Genomic DNA, 24,059 nt, shown 5'->3' with positions numbered 1-24,059 from the left:
TCTACTCTTCCATCTCTTGAAAACATGCATCCCAGATACACAAATTCTTCTACTTCTTCAAGACATTCGTTGTTTACCTACTTATATACATAGAATGGCTATATAGGAACTTTGTCCTCGATAGGGTACAACAATATTTTGAATTTGTCCAAATTTTCGTAGACAAGGACTGGATTCAACTCCCTGGGGAGCTATTTATATTAACATATTACAACAGAGATGAAGAACATTTAAGAGAAGATAATATAGAAGTCTAGGCATCTACAGGGCTTATGACCTGTCAATGGCTGGTTAAAGTGGGCACTTTACACACTGTGTAACATTCACCATTCTGCCTATATTTGAACATCTATATTCCTTCAACTCTTTCATCTGTTGTTGTTGTTTGTGAAGTTAAAGAGCTGAAACCTTTATTTATGCGGGTGAGATTCATCTAATTGAATTTTTTCACCTATCTAGGTGAATGTATTTTCAGGCGTTGCCTAGTATTTCACTATATTTTTGCATACAGACTTCGCTTCCTCTACATTCATACATCTTCTCATACACGCACGCCAATTATTCCTACTCTTGACATGTCCGTCTTCAAGTATTTTATGGACTTGGTCGTGCCATGTCTTTCTCGGTCTTCCTCGTTTTCTGCATCCATCAACACTCGCATCGTAGATCCTTTTAGCCATTCTTTCGCTGTCCATTCACTCTACATGTCCAAACCAAAGCAGCATCCCTTTCTTGATTCTGTCGACAATGCATGTCTCAGCCTTACACAGTTCACGGATCTCGACATTTGTGCACCTTTCATACATCGTTTTACCACATATTCGCCTGAGGCATCGCATTTCGACAAAAACAAATAAATATTTTTATTTATTTATTTATTTATTAACGGACATTGTCCATGTATACAATTTATAAGGTTTAAATATTACAATAAAAGAATAGTTTAAAACATTTAAAAAAAAAAGAAAAGAAGCATTGACAAACATAAGGGATATCGAGACAAGATCTGGACTATTTATTTAGTGCTCGTTTAAATCGTTGTAAACTTAAACCAAAAGAGTCCAGATCTTGTCTTGAGTTAACAATACGGCAAAGTCGGTACGGTTATTGGAGAATTAAGGACTTTTTTTAATTTTTTTTTTTAATTTTAATTTTATTGATAAACCCTTACGGGTTACATACATTTAACAAAATATTTTCACTTTTAAAATTCACTCTACTGTTAATAATAATATTTTTAACATCTTTTGTAAAGGTTGTCTGAGTCTTTTGTTTACTTTTGTCTGGTAGTTTATTGTATAATTTCAGTCCATGGTTTATAAGGCTCGATTGTCCTTTTCTCGTTTTAAAAGATTGTATATGATATTTTTCTGATATTCTCGTATTGTGTTCATGTTTACTACAGTTTTTTTCAATTTTCAATTTTTAATTCTTCGTCTACAATTACACCAGTGGCTAATTTATGAATAAATTTTAAAGATTCTAGTTTAAAGAGTTCAGTTACATTTAATTGTTTATTTTGTTCAAAAAGTTCTTTAGTTGCTGTTAGATAGGGTCACATACTAACTTTAATATTTTATTTTGCTGTCTTTGTAGTCTGTTTATGTCATTTTGATTTCCTGTTCCCCATAGTAGTTGCATCTAACATATTTTAGTTTTTACATAGGCTTCATACATTAAAATTTTTTCCTTTATTGGAACAAAGTTTTTGATTTAAAAAAAAGCCATAGTTAAGGCCATAGTTTGTTCTATGCTGATTGATGAACAGTACTTCATTGTTTCTCAATCTACGAGTCGGAATATTTAATTTTACTTAAATAATTATAATAACACGCAAATGTAGATTTTAGTGCACCGTTAACCCTATTCCCGGCACTCACCTTCCTTTTAATATATTTCTCAGTATTTCCATCATTTTTAAGCATACTTTTAAATACACAAATTTCTCAATTCCACAAATTCGTTGCAGCGATGATAAAAAAATGCTATCACTAATAAAAACCGCGTGATGGCATTTCTAAAATATCATGTTGATACATGGTTTGAGCATTAATTACCGACAAATTATACCGCTAACGAACATGAGAACATCGTCCTACTACATACAATCGACTAACAATCACACACGTTACCCAAAAACAATGTACTGTAAAATACATTCGTACGAAAGACAAAACAATGATTACTTGCTCCCAGTACGAAGAAATGTTTTATGTACTCGTATTTCCGGTATAAGAAATTTTCATTACCACGGCCCCTAGGCGCTCCGTGCCAATTCGTCAAAATAATTCAACGAAAACAAAGCTCTACGAATAAAACAGAATAAATATAATAACTTTGCTTTTAACCCCTTATTTACTAACCAAAAAAAGTAAAATAATAATAAATAATAAAATAAAAAAACTATTAAAAAATTAGTGGTTATAAAAATTGTTTTATTTATTTTATTATAATGAATAACCACAAAGTTAGTGCTTCAAATGTGCAAATTAAAACTATGTTGATTTAAATAATATTTTAAATTTTGTAATGTCCTGCCGGTAAAACAACTTTGTGACTACAAATTAATTGTAGGATCACTTTGTTGATCCGGAATACAAAAAAAGCGTTTCCCACACTCACAACACTAGATTAAAAACTAAGGGCTCCCTCTCATCTTCCCCGAATTACGAATTACGTCGGAGCGCGAACATTAAATTGCGTTATTCCAAGTTTGTTCGATGATCTCCCACAAACCATCATTAACATAAAAGATCTTCAAATATAAAAAAGAACTAAAGAAATGTCTTCTAAAAACTTTATAGTGCATTTTAATAAATGAATTTGTACATTATAAATAAAATAATGTAAAATAAACCTGTCATAATAAAAAAATGTGTCCCACTGAAAAGTCTTAAGACTTAGTGGGTAAAAAATTGTTATATGTATTTTAAATTATTAAATAAGCGCTGCTCTGATATCGAAATTGTGTACCTTTTATTAACTTTATAAGTATTCTTAATTATTATTTTTGTAACTTCTTCAAATTTTATGATTCTTTTAATGGGAAAAAAATGCACTTCTGTTCTCTCCGCTGCAATATATATATTTATGTCCTATATGTAACACTGCCGCACTTTAATGTATTACTAATAAATGTAAAAGCCCGTAGGGCGTGTAAATAAATACGTAGAGCGTCACCACCTTGCACACAATGTCCGCTGTGACAGTGGATATATTTATGTTATGCGCATTACACAGCGCGTGAGAATAACTGTGACAGGTGAAATCTGTCGGCAAGGCAGCTTTCTACCCTCACTGTGACAAGTAATAAAAAAGTATGCACAGCGTGGAAACTGCAGACTGTATTACCGCAGTGTGCGACCGTAAGCAAAAAGACATCTTCACAACATTAAAACTAGCGAGACAGTTCGATGAAACCAAATTATAATAAAGAGGTTTCTTCTTTCTACTACTTTAAGAAAATCACAGAGCATGCATTGCATTTTTGTATTGTGTCAAATCAATTTTGGAGTACGGTATAATCAGTTGGGGTGGTGCGAGTGACACAGTCTTAAATAGTGTATTTGTTGCACAAAAATCCATAGTTAAAATAATACTCAGAGTCCCGATACAGACATCTACTGAAGAAATATTCCACAAATCTCAACTTAAGAAACCAAAACAATTATACGCTAAAACACTACTCACTTACAGATTTAAAAACTACTCTTGCTCAAATGAAAGACATAACCCCTACAATACATCACATACAAATAATATAATCACTAGATCCTCAACACAAAAACAACTTAAACAAATACAAACTAATACCACTATCGAAAAATGGGATTTTGAGTATTATTCAATTAAAATCTATAACCTACTTCCACTGTCTATTAAAACAATTAGTAACGAGAAAATGTTTAATAGTGGAGCTAGGTAGAAGTAAAATGGATTGTCTCATTCGCCCAAACCAATATTGAATCAACTGCTCCACAGGTGTATAGCTTATGTTAGGTTTTTGTTATTTTCATTGTGCGTTTTGTAATATAAATAATATAAATGTACATAAAGTTTTTAAAACAGTCTGAATATTTTGTTAATTATCTCTGTTTATTAAGTTGGTCTTCTTTGTTTATTCTCATATGTAAAAACATTTTTAAAAAAGTATATTGTTAAGTGTCCTCGGCACGGGTAACCCCAGTGAAGTCACATTATTTTTATTATTGTTTATAGTTTGTAAGAGTAAAAATATGAATAAATAAATAAATACCATGTAACTTCCGTACACCTCCATGCAACTCCAATAGACCTTGGAGTAACCTTTGAGACCCAATTAACGTTTCATAGTCACATTGTCAATGTGAGTCGTTAAGCTTCCAAGATGTTGTGATTTGTAATACATAATTCTTAACACTCGCAGAGAATACCATCAAAGTTTTGTATACAACTTTAATGCGTAGCATTCTGGAGAGTGGTGCGGTGGTGGGGGGGCCCGAAGAGGCCACTCACTCACTAACGGTGGAGAGAATACAGAAGAAGTTTCTTCGTTACCTGTACATGGGACAGTGTGGATACTACCCATTGCAGTACCTATCATTGTTCCTTTTAGGTATGCTCGATGTCACAAGTTTGCGGGCCAGAAGGAGCATTGCCTTATGGTGGCTTTTAAACTTCTGAACGGGTTAATTTAAAATCCTAACATTTGGGAGCGCATAAAATTATATGTACCGGGCAACTGGATGATGATTGGTCTGTTGAACAGTCTACCGAGAGAGGTGGATCTTTTCCATGCTGGGATTACCAGTTTTAGACTCTTACTTTCTAACTAGGTATCATAATGTGTATTAGTGAAATCGTCTTTGTTTACTATTTTTTTTAACCTTAATAATTTATTGTGATTTTTAAAAAAAGTTTTTTTTAATTATCTGATAATATAATATATGTACCTACATCGCAATTGGCAGTTAGTAGTGTTGTTTTGTACATTTAAATAAATAAAAACTAACCAACTTCCAACATTTTCTCCGAGGAATGATATATTTGATCGAAATTAAAAGTAGCCTATATCGACTGCCGATCCTCCAACAATCGCTATGCAAAAAATACGACTGTCCGTTAGTCTATGGCGACGTAGCATCATTATTCTGTTTTAATGTTAATCCATTTTTCCCGAGGGAGTGAGATGTTTTTCTGGATGTAAAGTAGACTTTCGCCAGCTCTCCGGCTACCCCTACGCAAAAATCACGTCTATCTGTCGCTCCGTCGCGGCGTGAAAGAAACACAAATAAGCCAGCACACTTATTATAAAAGCAGTTTTTAAAATTTTAATTCCATCGTATACTTTCAGTAGTCTTTAAGATTTTTAGAAAATGTATACCCACATGCCTTTGTGGTATCTTTTTGTTTATATGATAGTGAAAAAATTTATAATTTATTGTAAAAACCAAAAAACTGTATTATATGGTGAGCGTGAATGGAATTGTAAGACGAAAATTGCCAAGAAAACCGCAGTTTTAAACACGTTTAAAGTCCAGCAAATCAAGCGTGTTTGGCAAAATATTTTAAGTGGAAAACGCTAAGACGTGTTATGGCGTTCCATCCTCTTTGTTTGCTCCTATAAATATGGCGCTATTGATATGAAAAATAATATTAATTTGTAATAATTTGAAAAAAAACATAGCTATTTATTCGTGACGCACTCGAACACAAAGCTAAGCTATATAGAAATCTTAGCTGGAACTATATCGCAATTAGAGTGAAAAGCGGACTTCTTAGAAGAAATGAGAAAATGTATAAATTACACCGAGTACCTGCACCAAAGTATAGTATGTGAGCATAGGCGAAGGTTCTACATAATATTATACACAAACGAGTAATATGTTTGATACATTTTACAGTAGAAACAATACGTTAGTAAATTTTGAGAATTTAGTGGTTTTTCAGCAAAGCAGAAAAGTGTAGCGTGGATTTGTTTGAGCCTCCCCATCCCAACTCGGCATCATTTTTTTATACCAGGGATACGAAATTCCCGCCTACACCACAAGATAATGACTATGTCAAAACGAGATATAAACATTAAATATTAAAGACATTGTTTTTTAAACAATCAAAACCATCAATTTTTCAGGTGGATGTTCAAACTGAATATCACGGGTTTTCAATGGTTTTTATGTCTTTTGATGAAATAAAATAACAGATATACTTTTAGTGCACTGTATAGAACTTTAAAATATTATAAATATTTTATTTTATTTTTATTTTATTTATTTTATTAATTAATTTTATCAATTTTTCACGCCCATAAGGCTTTTACAAACATGGAAGTTATATAAAACAATGAGTATATAAACAACATAAAATTTTAAAAATACAATATAAAGCAATAAAAGATAGAACAGTGTTTAGAAGTAATGTTGGTGTAAAAAAAAAAGAAGATGAGTTTATAAACATAAATTAAAAAAAATACAGTATAAAGAAATAAAATATAGAACTGTTTTTAGAAGTATAGTTGGTTTTAAAAAAAAAGCTATAGAAGCTATATATTAAAAATGAAGAAAAATAGATAAACAAATAAAATACAAACATATCAAAGAAATGCAGTTTAAAGGTTTAAAGCAGCTAGGTACATAATGTTATAAAAAAAAATTAAACAGAATATTAAGTTCTATTTGATATGGAGCATATGCATTGATTTTTAAAATTTACAAGACTCACGTTAAAGACATCTATGTCGTTAGCATATTGGTTCGCAAGAACATGCATCCGCACTACTATATATATATATATATTAAAATATCAAATAAAATGTCAGTGTGACATTTGCTGTTTTTAGACAATACTTAAACCTTTATGGTTTTTAGTAAAAAATTGTGAAGAAATGGCGGTATTTCAGAAATTTGTATTGTAGTGAACTCTCCATACTTAGATTTGTCAAAATATTCAGTAAACATTGCTAAAAACGTATAACAGACTATCCAGAACACATTTTGAACTGTCAAATAATGAGTGATAGTGGCGCTACGTGGTAGTAGAAATGCTCATTAAATTATATTTTCTGTTCATTCAAACAAATTGATGTGGAAATTGTGGTTTTCAAAAAAACGCCGCATTTTTAACAGTGAATTTGAGTACCAAATGGTTTTTAATATTTGTAAATAACGATTGTATGGGCTCACAGACAGAGAATTATACAATCCAATGCTATTTAAATTTGTTGCAAACATTTTTGAGAAGGAAATATGGAAGTATTGACTTATGTGAAGTAAAAAAGCTGAAACCTTATCACGTGAACTAATTCACCTACTGGACAACGCATGAAAACAATTTTCTAAATTCATTTCTTCTTTTACCAGTTAGATAATTAATCAATGTTTTGAGTATGTCCAAATGTTTGCAGACAGGCTAGATTTCCTCCCTAGGAAGGTATTAGATCTAAATGTGTTGCAACAGAGCGGAAAAAAAAGAAGAAAAAAAGGGCCACTTAAACCAACCAATGACTGGTCATAAGCCCTGTAAATGTCTATACTTCCATATCCCCTTCTCAAAAATGTTTTCCCTTTTTGTTGCGACAAATTTAGATCTGAACTACGCCCTAGGGAGGAAATCCAGCCTGTCTGCAAACTTTTGGACACACACAAAACATTGTCCAATAGTATCATTTCGGAAAATTTTAAACACCCTATGTTTTTAGAATGAGGTCGTCAATTAGTTTATTAAATTTTCGAAACCACCTATGCGTTCAACAATTTGAATTTTTGTAAAATAAAACTAGTAAAAATACAGATATTTAGAAAAATACAGTTCTCATACCCGGACCACGGGTATTTTGATAGTATCTTTCAGATGAAATGCATTTAGAACTACAGTTAAAACAACGACATAAACATGATAGCAGTATCGTATGAACTAACATCGTTGGCTTATTTATTTTAATGATATTGATAAACAATGAAAACATTTGAAAACAAACATTTGTACTACACTATTTCGAGTTCGTTCAAATGTTTGCAGACAGAAGACTGAATTTCATTCCCTGAGGAGATTAACAAATTACAACAGAGATGAAGAACATTTAAGAGAAGGAAATATGGAAGTCTGGGCATTTCCTGTGATTAACTGGTTTTGGTGGCCACTTCGCACACTGTGCAACATTCACCATTTTACCTATGTTTGAACATCCATACCATCGATTCATATGGTTGAATTATTCGACATACTAGACAACGCCTTAAAACAATTTTCGAACTTTTATACATCTTCTTAAAAAACAGTATCGTAGGAACTAACACTGTATTTATTTAAAAATGTGTTTTTACACTAGCATATTTCATAGTCCCTGGACTGGCACCTGAAGCATAAGACTGATCATCTTACCTTAATGTACCAAAAATTATCAAGATACGCTGTGATTGGTTTACCAATGCAGTACCCTATGCACCAATCGATGCGGAAAAGGAATAATGAATGAATGAATAACTAATATCGTCAGCTTATTTATTTGGATATTTTTTTTTAATTGTAAAAAATAATATTTGCGTTCTTGTGATTTACCCAAATATTTAATTTTGAGGGCCATTTTCAACGAGTTGTAAATAACTCACTATTAGAAAATGGAATCAAGTTGGGGTAGAGTGGGATTCGAACCACAGACCTTTGGTCCGTGAGTCCGAGACACTAGCCACAGGACCACAACCCGATCATCGATATTTGGATATTGATAAACAATGTTTGAAAACAAACATTTGTATTACAATATTTTAAGTTTGTCCAAATGTTTGTAGGTAAAATACTGGATTTCCCCCTCCTAGGGAGTAATTATGGATGTTCAAGCATAGGCAAAATTGTGAACGTTAAACAGTGTGTAAAGTGCCACCTTAATTAGCAAATGACGGGTCGTAAGCCCTGTTCATGCCTAGACTAGCCGACATCAAGTGAGGGTTATCACTAGAGCCCTTACAGGGCACTGAAGATTGAACAAACACCTTGCTAGAATGAACCTTTCCCAAACTTCTAGATGTAGGTTCTGCGGTGCAGATGAGGAAACACCTATACACATTCTATGTGAGTATGATGCTTTACATCATACAAGGAGCCTCGTCCTCGAGATACGGATCTGGGCTTGGAGGGGAAGATTTAACAAAATGAGAACTCTCGCCTTTCACACTACTGTGTACTCTTTTATAGACCTAAGGTTATTCACGGGCACCCGTCACAATTGATCTTCAAAGATCGTGGTGACATCAAGAGCTTGCATAGCACTGACCCTCACCTCTAAGAATAAGAAATGCCTAAACTTTCGTATTTTCTCATCTTAAATGTTCTCCATCTCTGTTGTAATTTGGTAAACATGAGTATGTTGTAATGTACATATATAAATATTAAAAGCACGATAAACGACTTACCTGTTAAACAATAGTCATTTAATAAGATATATTTATACGAATATACAATTTTTAGTTGCTTTCGGTGAACTATTTTATGCTATAAATAAACTTTTGAAAATGCGTAATTTGTAGAGAATTGGGTAAGTAAATATAGACTTCATAGAGATAAGAATATGAGGAACATTGTGTCAGTCCAGAGTCAAAATAAATATTCAGTTCGTCAACCTACTCAAGAATCGATAAACTTACATTTACATAACATTATTTAAAAATATATACGCCTAAAAGAGATTTAAAAATTACGACAAATTAAGATAAAGGAGAAAACACAAAAAATATTAACAAACCTAAGATAAAAATAGTTTTAATTCAGAGCAAAAGCCTTCAAATAAATATTTGTATTAAATTTGAACCGGGTTGTGGTCCCTTGGTAGTATTGTGGACTCACGGACCAAAGGTCTGAGGTTCAAATCCCACTCTACCACAACTTGATTTCCATTTTTCCAGCAAAAGTTATTTACGACTTTTGGGAAAAGATCTGAAAATTTTAATGTTTGAATAAATAATAAGAACTCTTTTAATAATCTTCTAATAAAAAAATATATCAACTTCATCGCATATTAAATTACTATTGTTTTCCATTACGTCCTGTATACAGGCATCTTAAGCATAAAACTAAACATCTTATTTTCGAGACCTTTATGATCAGGGTGGTTTTCTAGTTCCAGTGCCTTATCTTACATATATTTTTTTAATGACAGGAACCGAACCCTGATGTACTTAATTCATATTGATAATTTATCCACTTTTAATAATTTCCGACACTGATTGGATTGCCACATATTTTAAATTTTTATTTTTGTTTTTCGATGAATTTTCTTTCACCACTGTGCGAATAATGCAAAAATGCCGATGAAGTGTTTTCAAAATGATATAAACAAAAGAAAACTACAAACGCATTAGAGACAGGTGACGTTAGTTCGAAATTGGAAAGTTTTCACGGCGGTTTCCCGCCGGCGGGAATCTGTATGCGGGCGGAGCGTGCGCACGCGCGGACTCGCGGCCTGATACTGACGGCCCAGAGATTGCCGATCGGTGATGGCTGACATGGAAGCGCCGTCATTATTCTACACGAGATGTCCCGGCCGAGTGCAATGTCAGCGGTCACTCGACTCGTCGCGAAGAGTTGCAACTTTGGAAAATTAATAAATCGCTAAGGTCACGGTGATGGGACGCACATAGGTACATTGCCCATTTAGGACCCGCACCATAGATACAATGATGTACAAAGATCTGAAACCCTACAAAAAGCAGTAACCTGCGGTAGTTATTGATCAAAATATTATTTTTGAGAAGATTATACACGGTTTTTCAGAGCCAGACCGCGAAACTTCAGAGGTACATTCCTCAAAGTAAGCTTTAGAAAAAATCCTTATAAGGTGTATGCCTGGAGAGCGAATTGGCGATGAACGAAAGTAAGTCAAAAGTGATGGTATTTGAAAGGGATAGTGAGGTTACTGACTGCATAATAAATGTAAACAACGAATGTCTCGAGCAAGTAGAAGAATTTGTGTATCTGGGAAGCATGTTTTCAAGAGATGGAAGAGTAGAAAAAGATGTTGAAAGAAGAGTGAATGCGGGCAACAAAATGAACGGAGCACTAAGCACAGTAATTTCTAATAAAAATATGTCAATCGAAGCTAAACTGGCAGTGCACAACGGAGTTTTAGTCCCAACACTTATGTATGGAAGTGAAACATGGAACTGACAGAGGAAGGATGAAAGCCGAGTGAACACGGTTGAAATGCGATCTCTTAGACGAATGTGTGGGAAATCAATGTATGACAGCATAATTTTCGTAATATAATACCTAAACGCACTTTGTAAAAGTGATTCTATGCTATATTGATTTAAATTAGATATTTACCTATACCTATGTACTATCATGCCTACAAAAAGTTGAGACATGATTTTTGAAGATGAGATGAGTAAACGATAATTTAATTAATGAACTTTGAACTTAAAAAATATTTTATTTAACAAAAAACGGATATTTTTATGTCATGTCAAATAAAATTTGATGAATTAAAGATAGTGTCGGTCAAATGTCCACCACGGCGTTGTTTAATCCGAGAGCTCCGATTTTCATTAGTTCTCTCATTAGATGAGCAAAGTAGCGTAAAAATTTTGACTACCCTGGCAACACTAACAAAATATCCAATTTGTTTTCTTTAAAAATCTGACAAATGGAAAAATAATTCAATTTTTAAGTCACACATTTGTAACTTACACATGCATTTGCTACTTTCGCGTGAAATGTAATTCCTTCCTGTTTCTTAAGAACCCAGCAGTATTTCTACACTTTAAAACGACACAACACGGCATAGTTAAATTCATATCAGGAGTTGCGTACTGAGCGACGTCTGCAAAGAAACTAATGGGTCAAAACGCAAAACTATTCCTTTAAGAGTAGTATAGTCGCCTTCTGTTTGATGAGCGTATGCGGTTGCGCTGATTAGACCGGCCCAGGATCGTGATGAATTCAGAATGATGGTCGCCAACCTCCGGTAGGAGCGGCAAAATAAAAATATATAATTTTAACATGAAAAATGTATAAACAAATCTATCCCTGGACATTCCGAGTTGGTATTAAAAACAATAAACATTTCTAAAATAACATTATATTTATTGCAAATAATTTATACTCACATAATTTATGCAAATAATTAGTTTTTCGATAAATTCAATTTTGTTTGAAGTTTAGTGCCTTAAGAAAAATATTATTTTTTTAAATATCGTTAAGAATGATGTTAGTCATTTCCTCTTTCAAGACAAGGAAATTATGAGAAGATTTATTATGGCATCTTAATATTTGTATTGTTAAAATATAATTAAAAAGCTGACAGCAATATAGATTTTTTGTATTCTCAAACAGAATTAATGAGCTTTATGGTTTTTTAAATAGGCCAGTCGATGCCTTTTTAACGTTTTTAAGAAAAATACAAAGGTATCATTATGTTTTTTTATTTTATTATTATTAAAATTGTGAATATTAAAATATTATTTGTAGTTTATGCTATGATTCTGGAAGAAAGGAAAGCAACAATAAAGCAAATGAAATTGGATGTTTTTTTCAAAAAAGTGTGAGAATTTAATTTAGTACCGACGAACTGGTGAGTTAGTATTTAGTATAAAAAAAAATATATCAAGAGATTATTATGAATTGTATAAACGAAATAAAACTGTATTTATTAAATACATTTAAATTTTATTTTGAATATTATATAGGATATGTATTAAATAAACATGTTAGATTGTTCTTAGAATTTCGACACGGAATCTAACCTTATAATATCTTATATCTATTATATTTGTGTTCATTTTACGCCGAATTTTAATGCCGGTGTCTCTCGGAACGGAACCCCGGCGTAAAACGACGTTTACCTATGTATTTCGTTTTCGTACATTTGGTGCTCTGATATCATTTTGTATATTTGGTACTTTGATATCGTTTTCACACATTCGGTACTCGGATATCAGTTTGTATATTTGGTACTCTGATATCGTTTTGTTTATTAGGTACTCTGATATCGTTTTGTTATATTTGGTACTCTGACATAGTTTTTGTACGTTCGTTAGTCAGATATGATTTTGTATATTCGGTACTCTGATATTGTTTTCGTACATTTGGTACTCTGACATCGTTTGTGTACGTTCGTTACTCTGATATAATTTTGTATATTCGGTACTCTGATATAGTTTTCGTACGTTTGTTACTCTGATATGATTTTGTATATTCGGTACTCTGATATTGTTTTCGAACATTTGGTACTCTGACATCGTTTTCGTACATTTGGTACTCTGACATCGTTTTTGTACGTTCGTTACTCTGATATGATTTTGTATATTCGGTACTCTGATATAGTTTTCGTACATTTGGTACTCTGACATCGTTTTCGTACGTTCGTTAGTCTGATATGATTTTGTAGATTCGGTACTCTGATGTTGTTTTCGTACATTTGGTACTCTGACATCGTTTTCGTGTATTCGATACTCTGATTTCGTTTTTGAGCGAAAGAATTTAAACTATATGGAACATAGTGCTTTACCGTATATAATAAACAATATCGTTGGAAAATATCATTTTATACGGGCATAATTAATAAACTATCTACCTACGGCAAAACTGATCGAGTCTATCGTTCAGATAATTTATTCCAGCATCTAAACACGACAATGAAACCGTGTGAAACGATTTAATAATGAAAATCTACATACTCGCGTACGGCGCGGCGTGTAAATACTACCGTAATAGTTAATAGTACGTAGATTGAGGCAATTGATACTATTGATCCGTCGAAGATAACAACTTTTACTTGACGATTATAACAACTTTAAATGCAGTCAAGTGCGAAATAACAACGTTAGTAATTGTTTCATTAATTGAGTTACTAATGTTGATTGTTTATATGTTTATCATTATTCTCGTGTCCGTACAGTTCTGCCTGTGAGATATAATAAAACCAGAACCCTCGACTGATGTTTTCGAATCGATGGCTGTGCCCTGGTAAAAATCCTAAAAAAGGAAATCGAGCGGAGGTCAATCGGCGGCAGAGCAATTTGGGCGTAAGTATAGCCTGTGAGCTCGCCAATACATGACAGATGACATTAACATAACCATGGAAAAACATAGCAGTTGAGCTCTCAGAAGTAAAGCAACGTGAATGCAGCAATGCTTGAACTACATGTCAATAATATTCTAATAATAAATAATATTATTTGGCCATACGGAACTTTAAAGCACACCTTGGTTTAATTACTAATAGTATTTTATCGGTTAGGTAGGTGTATTTAAAAAAAATGTTTCGTACCTGAAAAAAGCACAAATAATTATGTTTTTGTAAATGATGTCAGTAGCGACACTCAGAGAGTGGCTTTGTGACGTTTTGACATTTTTTATAAGAAATTCATGGCGTAGCCGAAATACTGTTATAAAAACGAGGATGTTTTTGTTGATTGACGTTAGCAGGCGCTACCCAGGGGCGACTTTGTGACGTGAGAAATTATTTAAAAAAAGAGATTCATGGCGTAGCCGAAATATTGTAATTAAAACGAGGATGTTTTTGTTGATTGACGTTAGCAGGCGCTACCCAGGGGCGACTTTGTGACGTGAGAAATTATTTAAAAAAAGAGATTTATGGCGTAGCCGAAATATTGTAATTAAAACGAGAATGTTTTTGTTGATTGACGTTAGCAGGCGCTACCCAGGGGTGACTTCATGACGTGATGAAATTATTAATTCAAATTATTTTTTTCTTTATACATAGCGTAGCCGAGATAAGAAATTGCGTGGTGTTTCGAAATTTAACCGTGTAGGTAGCCGCCTAGTTACAATATTATTTTTGTATTCGTATAACTCCTGTTTTATAATGTTTATGTATTTACCGCTATAAGAATTATACTAAAGATAGTTTTTACTTTTAATAGCTATCCGTTTTTTAAATTATGTTTGTAACACTCAGTTATATTTATTTTTCAAGTATTCAATGTTATTTTTGCATTTTAATTAATATTGTTAATATAAAGCGTATTTTTATTTATTCGAATTTACTAGACTGTTTTTATTACAAAAAATAAAAATGCATATTTCTCTATGTATTTTTCTGTTATAAACAATCTATTAAAATAATACACATCAAATTTCCATTGTCTGTTGATTTTATTTGCAATCTTCTTTTTTTTCGATGGTTAAAACTCTAGGAAATTCAAAGACAATAAAAATTATACTGTCATATATTAGCGAGCTCACACGCTATACATAGCCCGCAATTTGATGAATATTTATATACTTATTCAACACTTTATATACGTATACAATATATATACATATAAGGGCGGGCATATTGCCTTAAGGCAATTTCTTTCTACCTACCCAAACCGTTCAGTTTGAGAAAATTACAAGTACGTACATGAACATATTGAATCTTGCGATTTTATACAAAATTAAAAACAAAGATTAACTAAAAAAAAAATATAAAAAAATTATCACTATATTGAAATAAGGAAAGAAGAAGGATAAAGTAACAATTTAAATATTTAGATAGTGACATTTCAATCTTGACTTAAAAGAAAATAAAGGGCGCCTCTAACATTAGTGGGTAGATTATTCCACAATCGAGCAGCTACTACTGTGAAAGAGGAGGCAAGAAAATTAAAGCGATGAAAGGGTATTTTATTTATTTAATTTTATAATACGCCCAAATTATATTATTTGAAAAGGGTTCTCTCGTTACTAGAACGAAGAGATAATCCGTGTTGTGAAAAATAGGTATTTGAACATAGTTTTTCTGACACTCTCTCGCAAGATTCGTGACGATGATATATTTAAATTTAAACGGTCGCAAACAAAGTTCAAAATTTAAGCGAATCGTGACGTGTTAGGGGCGTGGCCTATGCAATGAACCGTTTTCGCGGGAATTAAAAATTATAAATTTATAAATATTTTTTTATGCTACTAATGTACAAAAAAATGTTTTTTTGCTCGATGGTATTCCATAGATCCTTAGGTCACATATTCCGTGGAGAAAAATATGACTTCCACGACTCATAGTGGACGGGACGGGACGATACGGGGTAGACGGGGCATGGGACGTAAAATAACATCATGGCTATGGATGTAAAATTGCGTAATTTTACCAAAAGGCGCGGTAAAATACCGTAATTTTCGGCATTTTACGGTAATTTTCGGTAAAAAATGAATATGCCTACTAATTTATATTTTTAGAAAATATAACAAATACGAGTACCTTTGTTTTAGGGCACGTTACATGACAGTGAAAACCAGGTTTAGATCCAGCGGGTGGTTGTCGAGATTTATTTTAAGTATGAGACGTTTAAGGTCATTCGGTATGTAATTTTTTTGATAAAAAAAGGTTATTATGTTTTGAAACTTAACAGGATCGGTGGACATAAAACTTTAAGTTTGTGACCTTGAACGACCACCGCTCATGCCACGATTTTGAAAAAATGGTGTTCAAAATAAGTCTTTCCAAATATTGCGGAAAATACTTACTAGGCTAAAATCGACATTTCGTTGAAATGTCTGCATTGTTGGAAATGCCCGTTGCGGGCTTTAGCTGCCTCCTCCGATTACTGGTCAATCGGTAAGATTGCATGCAATGTGAATTTGGTGCCATGCTTTTTGCATGCGCACTCTTGCACATTCTGTCGTTGCGGACTCTTGCACAGCCGGCGAATATTTTATCAAAAACTTTTTGTGTATAATTACGTATGTGTAGTTTTATAAAAAAAAAATACAAAAGTCTGAGAGAATAAATGCACTTAAAAATCCTTTTTTTGGACCAACACTAACGTGTCCTAAAACAAAGCTACTTGTATTTGTTATATCTTCTAAAATTAAAAATTAATCCATATTCGTTTTTTACCGAAAATTACCGTATTTTACCAAAATCTGGGAAAATTCCCGTAAAATACCGGGGCAATTTTACCGCCTTGCATCTCTAGTCATGGCTCAGGAATCTTCAGCAGTGGTTTAGAATACCAGATGCAGCAATGCTCATCAGAATGGCTCAGGATCGAGAGGAGTGTCAAATTATGGTCGCACACCTCCGATAGGAGCGGAACAAGAAAAACATAAAAATACTGTTGATTTTTTGCCTTCTAGAGGCATTTCGAATTTAAAATGCGCATTCGTGCGCATATTTTGTTAATTAAAAAAAATGATTTTATTTTGTACTAGTTCAGTATGTATATATACATACATGTAATTTTTACACTTTTTCAATTTTCTTTCCCAGATTGCATAATGTAAACATTTTTTTAAATTTATTTCCATGCCTAGTATTCTGTTTATTTTGTTATTTTCAAGTATTTTTCATACCCTTTTTAATTTGTAGTATATTATAATTTTAATTTTTCTGCTTTTGTAAATAATATTATAGTTTAAAATATAAAAACGTCTTTAAATAAATTTGTTATCTGTATGTCCCTAAATGAGTTTTTTTTTAAAAACTCCTTGGGAATATTGTATATAATTATGTATAATATGTTTTCAATTTAATAAAAAAAAAATATATATAAAAAATCCGTGTAAATGGCGGCACCGCCCCAGCCCATAGCTCCGCACTGGTGTAAGAGGCGTTCCATTTTCACGTTACATTGAATAATGTAATGTCTGCCTGGTGTTTTACGTCGACCGTCCACGGAGCTGTGGTCGCAACCGCCTTCAGCGACCACAGCACCATATCATTATACCATAATCAGTTCTTTCACCACAGATAACTTTTTTCAAATTCCTCCGGCCAATTCGAGTGTGATGGAGTCCGTTTCTTCCGGTATCACGCATGCGTCGATTTTACGTATTAACGCTTTATCGATAAGTCGGTGGTCTTGAATACAGAGGGTATCGTGTAACTTATTAATCGATAATTGTATGCGATAAAAATACACTGTCGGTAAAAAAAAAAACAACCGGCTTCGAACGAAATATAATAATACACTGCCAATAATTCTATGTTAATCAAATTCAAGCTTTCTTAGTCATTAATTATTTTTAGCAGTTAATAGACAAAAAAAATAAGTTTGTAAGTGAAAATTCTTGATGGAAGTTCATTGTAATTTATTATATAAATAAAAGACGAGTGATACTTTAATCCACAAATTTCGAATATCCAGTGACCGGTTTCATCGATTTCGCGACATCTTCGAGACTGGTATCTTTATTTAGGAGTTCAATGTATTTATACGAAACAGGGGTAAGAATAGATAATTCAAAATCATACGAAAGTAAATTATATGAAGTTATTTTTATCTTAAGGATCATTATCAACATTTTATTTTTGAGTTAACTGTTGAGTGAATATAATGCTATTTTAATGAGTTTAAGTATTTTATTTTTAATTTTATTTATTTTAAATGCTTAAACTCATTAAAATAGCATTATATCCACTTATTAGTTAACCCGAAAAAAAAATTGATAATGATCCTTAAGATAAAAATAATTTACTTTCATGTGATTTTGAATTATCTATCCTTACCTCTGTTTTGTATTAATACATTGAACTCCTTAATAAAGATACCAGTCTCGAAGATGTCGCGAAAGCGATGAAACCGGTCACTGGATATTCCAAATTTGTGGATTAAAGTATCACTCGTCTTTTATTTATATAATAAAAAGTTAGTAGACAAGATTATACAATTTTAAGCCACCTAAAAAACGGTTGGACTCTATAAACAATACAAATAAAACAATAAAAAAATATTTTAATAAACACTGAACTTCCTCATAGTACGAGGTTTAGCTTTTAAATGTCGGTGACAAAAACAGTTTGTCGTTCCCACAAACTAATCCGATCATGTCAAACGATGTAGAATGCTTGCAAATCAGCGGTTCGTGAAATAAACGCCAGTTAAATTAATGTATTGATCACTCGCCAATTAATGACGTTACAGGTCGTGTAGTTTCAAAATTCCGGTGGAGGTTTTCAAAATAACAAAACTTTAAAAAATCATAGCGATGGAAGAGGTCGACCAGCCTTACGTGGCAGTTGACTAATTTTATAACTAAAATCCCTTACACCCCCCCCCCCCCTTGCCATTCCCCGCACCATGTTATGTTTTTACAATATAAATAATAAGACATCGAAATAAATCTTCTTATTTAAAATTTTATCTTAAAAGCGAATTTCTTGAGACATCAAACATAAATTGATGGTAAAAAAACAATAATTAGCATAAATAATGTGCGCATTAATTATTTGCAATGACATATATAATGTTATTATATTAGAAGTGTTTATTATTTTAATACCAATTTGAAAAGTTCAGGGATAAAAGTATTTGTCATTTAAAATACAAGATTGAAATTTTTGAATGATTAAAGTTAATTATGTTTAAAGCATTGACGTTCCCTATGCACCATTGGGTGCAAAAATGGAATGATGATGATGATGTTTGTTTGTCCGTCACAAGAAATTTTCTGATACAGTTAGTCGTAGCGACGTGCAATTTAGACAAATCGTTCTAGACGCATTTTCTAGGTGAACTGTGCAATTTTCAAGTCAATTTTTTCGCGGTCTTCGTCGATATAAAATCAAACTTTTTAACATAATTTGATTAATTTTTATTTAAATGACATAAACAGACTACAAAGACAGCAAAATAAAATATTAAAGTTAGTATATCGTGGGCATACTAGAGAAATTGACCAAGTGACAAAATCAATAATGTTCAGGGGAGCCATTTTAGTGTTTTTCTAGAGTTCAATTGCTCCTCAAAGATCAGATTTTTCAAGTAGGTGGTTGGTAATTTTACATTATATGTGCGGTACTTTCAACTTTAATGTAAACTATAAACGTACTTAAAAAGCATTATTACTTTTATATAAAAAAAAGAAAAACTTAGTCAATTTTACCCTGTAAAATTTGACATAAAATTTCGCAGATAATCATTTTTGTTTCGTTCGTTGAGGGGGAGGTAGTATTTTATTTTATTTTATTTTATAACTATAAATGGTGTTTTTGGGAATTTGTCATCTGAATAATCCATTTTTTTATATTTATAAAGGTTAAATACACATAAATACAAAATAAACGAAAAAGAACGAATAATTAAGAAGTGTTACGTAATAATCTAAAGAATAAAGTTTATAAATGAACTTTTTATAAAAAAAACGTACCTGTCAAACACAAAACGTATACTAACTTACTAACTACTACCTCTAACTAACTCTTCACTGGTGACATCACCTACAAGTAAAATTGACTGGCTGTTACTTGGTCAATTCTTTGGATCTTAAATTCACTAATAAAAGTGACGATGTGTGTTGGTCAGTTTTACTTGTCAAAAATCTGTGAGCTTCTATCAAATGGTCACATATTTTACAAATTTAATTTTTTTTGGAGTGTCGGATTGACTTGGCATTTTTACCAGCCAAGCATTATGCTAATACGATGTCAAAAAGTCAATAATTACAATTTCGTCATTTTTGCAAATGGTCACTTGTATAACCACGATATGACCTACCCTATCTAACAGCAACTAAAGAACTTTTTAAACAAACTAAACAATTAAATGTAACTGAACTCTTTAAACTAGAATACTTAAAAGTTATTCATAAATTAGCCACTGATGTAATTGTAGACGAAGAATTAAAACTTGAAAAAAACTATAGTAAACATGAACACAATACGAGAATATCAGAAACATATCATATACAACCTTTTAAAACGAGAAAAGGACAATCGAGACTAATAAACCATGGACTGAAATTATACAATATACTACCAGACAAAACTAAACAAAAGACTCAGACAACCTTCACAAAAGATGTTAAAAATATTATTATTAACAGTAGAATGTGAATTTTAAAAGTAAAAATATTTTGTTAAATGTATGTAACCCGTAAGGGTTAATCAATGAAAAATTTTAATAATTAAAAAAATATATATATTAAAAAAAACGGTAGGTCGTAGCGCCGTGAAATTTCGACATGACATTCTAGATGCGATTTCGAAAACAATCGAGCAGAATTCTCTATTTTCGGTAAGGCAATCAGCATACCGACGTTTTCATTCCACGGAGACAGGAGTGTTAAGAGTACTGTCTTTCATAACGGCGGTAGACTCTGGTTATCAGGTGTTGGTGGCTCTTTTGGACATGAGTGCTGCATTTGATACTGTAGACCATAATATTTTGCTTGAAAGTCTGGAGAAAACTTAAGGTATCCGTGATCAGACACAATTCAGTTCATATTTCAATGAAAGGGAATATGCAGTTGTGTTCCAAGATAAAAGCTCACCCAACTTTCAGGTGTCTACTGAAGTACCTCAAGGGTCAGTACTCGGGCCACTCCTCTATCTCCTATACACTAAAGATATAGAGAAAATGATCAAATAATGTGGATTACGGTCTCCACTGCTTTGCAGATGATACGTAGATTTATTTTTAATGCAAACCAGGCGAGAGAAGTGTGCTTGTTAATTTAATTGATGGATGCATTGAGAAAAAAGGAAACTGGATGGCTGTAAATAGACTAACATTAAACCCACCTAAAACGGAACAACTATGGATGGCTTCAGCCAGACGATGAAATTTTATTCAGGATATGGCACTACCCGATGCAAGGAGTACCGCTTTACCCACCGTTAAACTACTGGGAGTCTTCTTTAATTCTGACCTTTCTCTTGACGCTTAAATTAGTAGAATAATAAGTTCATGCTTTTTTCAACTGAGACAAATTAAATGCATACGCAAAAATTTGCCGGTTGATGCCGCCCGTCAATTGTTAAATGCCAGAGTTGGTTATTGTAATGGTATCTACGCAGATCTACCTATGAACAAAATGACTCGCCTGCAGTCTGTATTAAATGCCGCAGCTAAACTTATTTTTGGAATCTCTAAGTTCAGTATTACACTGGCTACGTTTTCCATAGAGGGTAGAATACAAACTCCATTGGCTTATGTACAAGTCACTGCACAACTCTGCTCCGAAGTTTCTTAGGGAACTATGCATTCCAGATGAACTAGCTGACAGGTGTTTTACGCTTAGATCAGCTACGTTTACAGCGAGAAGAAAAATTATACCTCTACACAAACAGCGCACTTAATTCGGTGAATACGCATTTGCGGTCGCAGGCTTTATGGCATGGAATGCTCTCCCAGCAGAGGTGCGAGGCTGTGAGAGTGAAGTGATGTTTCGTAAAAAACTTAAAACCCACTTGTTCTCTAAATCATTTGAATAAACCCGTAGCATGTGATAACAAAATAAATTGTTTTACTTAAATTACAAATTTAAAAGTTTTAATTAAATTAATTTATCTATAGAATCATTTTGTAAAGCGCCCTTGCCGTATTATATTACGAAAATGGCGCTTTATAAGTTATTAATAATAATAATAGTTTCTAGATGAACCGTGCTATTTTCAAACCAATTTTTTCTCGGTTAAGTCTTAGGGAATTTGGACATGTCATTCTAGATGCACTTTCTAGATGAACCATGTTATTTTCAAACCAAAGTTTTCTCGGTTTTATTCGGAATAACTTTTTAACGGTAAGTCTTAGCAAATTTGGACATGTCATTCTAAATGCAATTTTTATACGAACGGTACTATTTTCAAACCGAATTTGTCTCGATGTTCTTCTGTATAGAATAAAACTTTTTAACAGTAAGTCGTAGCGACGAGAATTTTTAAACAATTTTCCACTTTTAAATGTAACTAAATAATTGTATATAACCACTTAATAGAAGGTTAATGTATTAAATATTAACAAAATTTTTCACTATTTCAGGATGAAATTACATTATTAGTTTTAAGTGAACACAATCATTAACTTACTTGGCTGAGCCCGATCCGGTACATGGAGGGATCCAGGTCGATGGACTTCAGCATCTCCTCTACCGCCCGCCGCTGCTCGTCCTGAGGAAGAGAGGCCAGGGAGGGGTGCGAAGATGTACCGTCGCCACCGTCCATGCCGGGAGATACCAGAAGACGGAATCTGAAACAATAAATACATCATTATTAGGTAATATCAGTCAAAACCGATGACGTATAAATAAAAACCACACGCACTGGTACAGCAATATAATAAAGAAATATCACATACTACGAATACCAATGAAAATGTGTGAAATGGATTGAGAAAAATTAATTGCATTTTCAAAATCAATATGGATATTGTGGAGAAATGTTTTCGTATGTAACTTTTAAAATCAAATTGTTAAAAAATATGTCTCTACAAAACGCAACATGCCTTGACAATTGTCGCATCAAGATTCGTGACGATGTTCTATTTAAATTTAAACGGTCACAAATGAAGTTCAAAGTTTAACCAAATCGTGACGTATTGTGGCGTGGCCTATACAATGGATTTTTACTTGACAGTATTTCATGGAGCTTTAATTAAAATTCAAAAAAATTAACTACTTTAAACAACGTCACTGGTTCATATGAATTAACGAATGACAAGAGAGCTGTGAAAGATATCAGGTTTACTTACAGTAAACGGACCAATCGGCAGAACTGACAGAGAATAAGCAGAAGAGAACCTCTGACGTCACACGCGGAGTTATTTCAAAAATAAAAAACTTTAAAAATCATAGCGCTGATAATACAATATATAAAAATTTACAATTTTTTTTTTGGCTTTGTGTAATGGTATATTAACAAATACTTACTTTCTTTTTTGAAACCACTGCTCATGACGATGTGGCTAGTAAGTTAGGGAACAACGTGTCTAATTGACGGTTGATGGTGGCTGTTAGATGGCCAACACATGTTCTTATTTGAATTGTAATTATTTATTTTTAGTTTTTTATTGATTGAATTTTTGAAGATCCTTATTACCTTTAACTTTATTTTTACTAAGTTTTTTTTAAACATGTTTCTTTTACTATACCTACGAATACATTATTTTAATTACATCTTTTACTATATTTTTTACTATGTATTAAACAATGTTTTTTGCTACGTTTTTTACCATGTTTTATCTTTTTACTATGTATTTTTCTATGTTTTTTTGCTATGCACATATATTTTTTTAACTATGTTTCTTACTGTGTATGTTGTTTTTACAACCTATTTTACTGGGTTTTTGAATACATTTTTTACTACATTTTTTACGCTATGTTTTTCACTATATTTTCACTATGTCCTCTACCTTTATTTATTTTTT

The 24,059-nt window shown here is 32.4% G+C and overlaps 1 protein-coding gene across 3 annotated transcripts in view; it reads right to left on the bottom strand.

The window, feature by feature from the left end:
* Positions 1-24,059, bottom strand: part of Mhcl (Myosin heavy chain-like) — a 353,455-nt gene that overhangs the window by 119,835 nt on the left and 209,561 nt on the right. The window contains exon 18 of one of the 3 annotated variants that reach the window (XM_088229616.1): positions 22,724-22,883. In XM_088229616.1, coding sequence (XP_088085742.1) covers positions 22,724-22,883 — 160 coding nt within the window. Of the gene's footprint in view, positions 1-10,320; positions 10,442-22,723; positions 22,884-24,059 lie in introns of those variants that run through there. The other 2 variants (XM_088229617.1, XM_088229618.1) reach the window with 2 other exon arrangements.

This window comes from Micrasema longulum, unplaced genomic scaffold, assembly GCF_059751315.1.
Source record: "Micrasema longulum isolate JH-2025_06_02 unplaced genomic scaffold, ASM5975131v1 h1tg000688l, whole genome shotgun sequence".
NCBI classification, from domain to species: domain Eukaryota; kingdom Metazoa; phylum Arthropoda; class Insecta; order Trichoptera; family Brachycentridae; genus Micrasema; species Micrasema longulum.
Note: the sequence above shows the minus strand (reverse complement) of the source record. Positions and strands in the feature narration are given on the sequence as shown.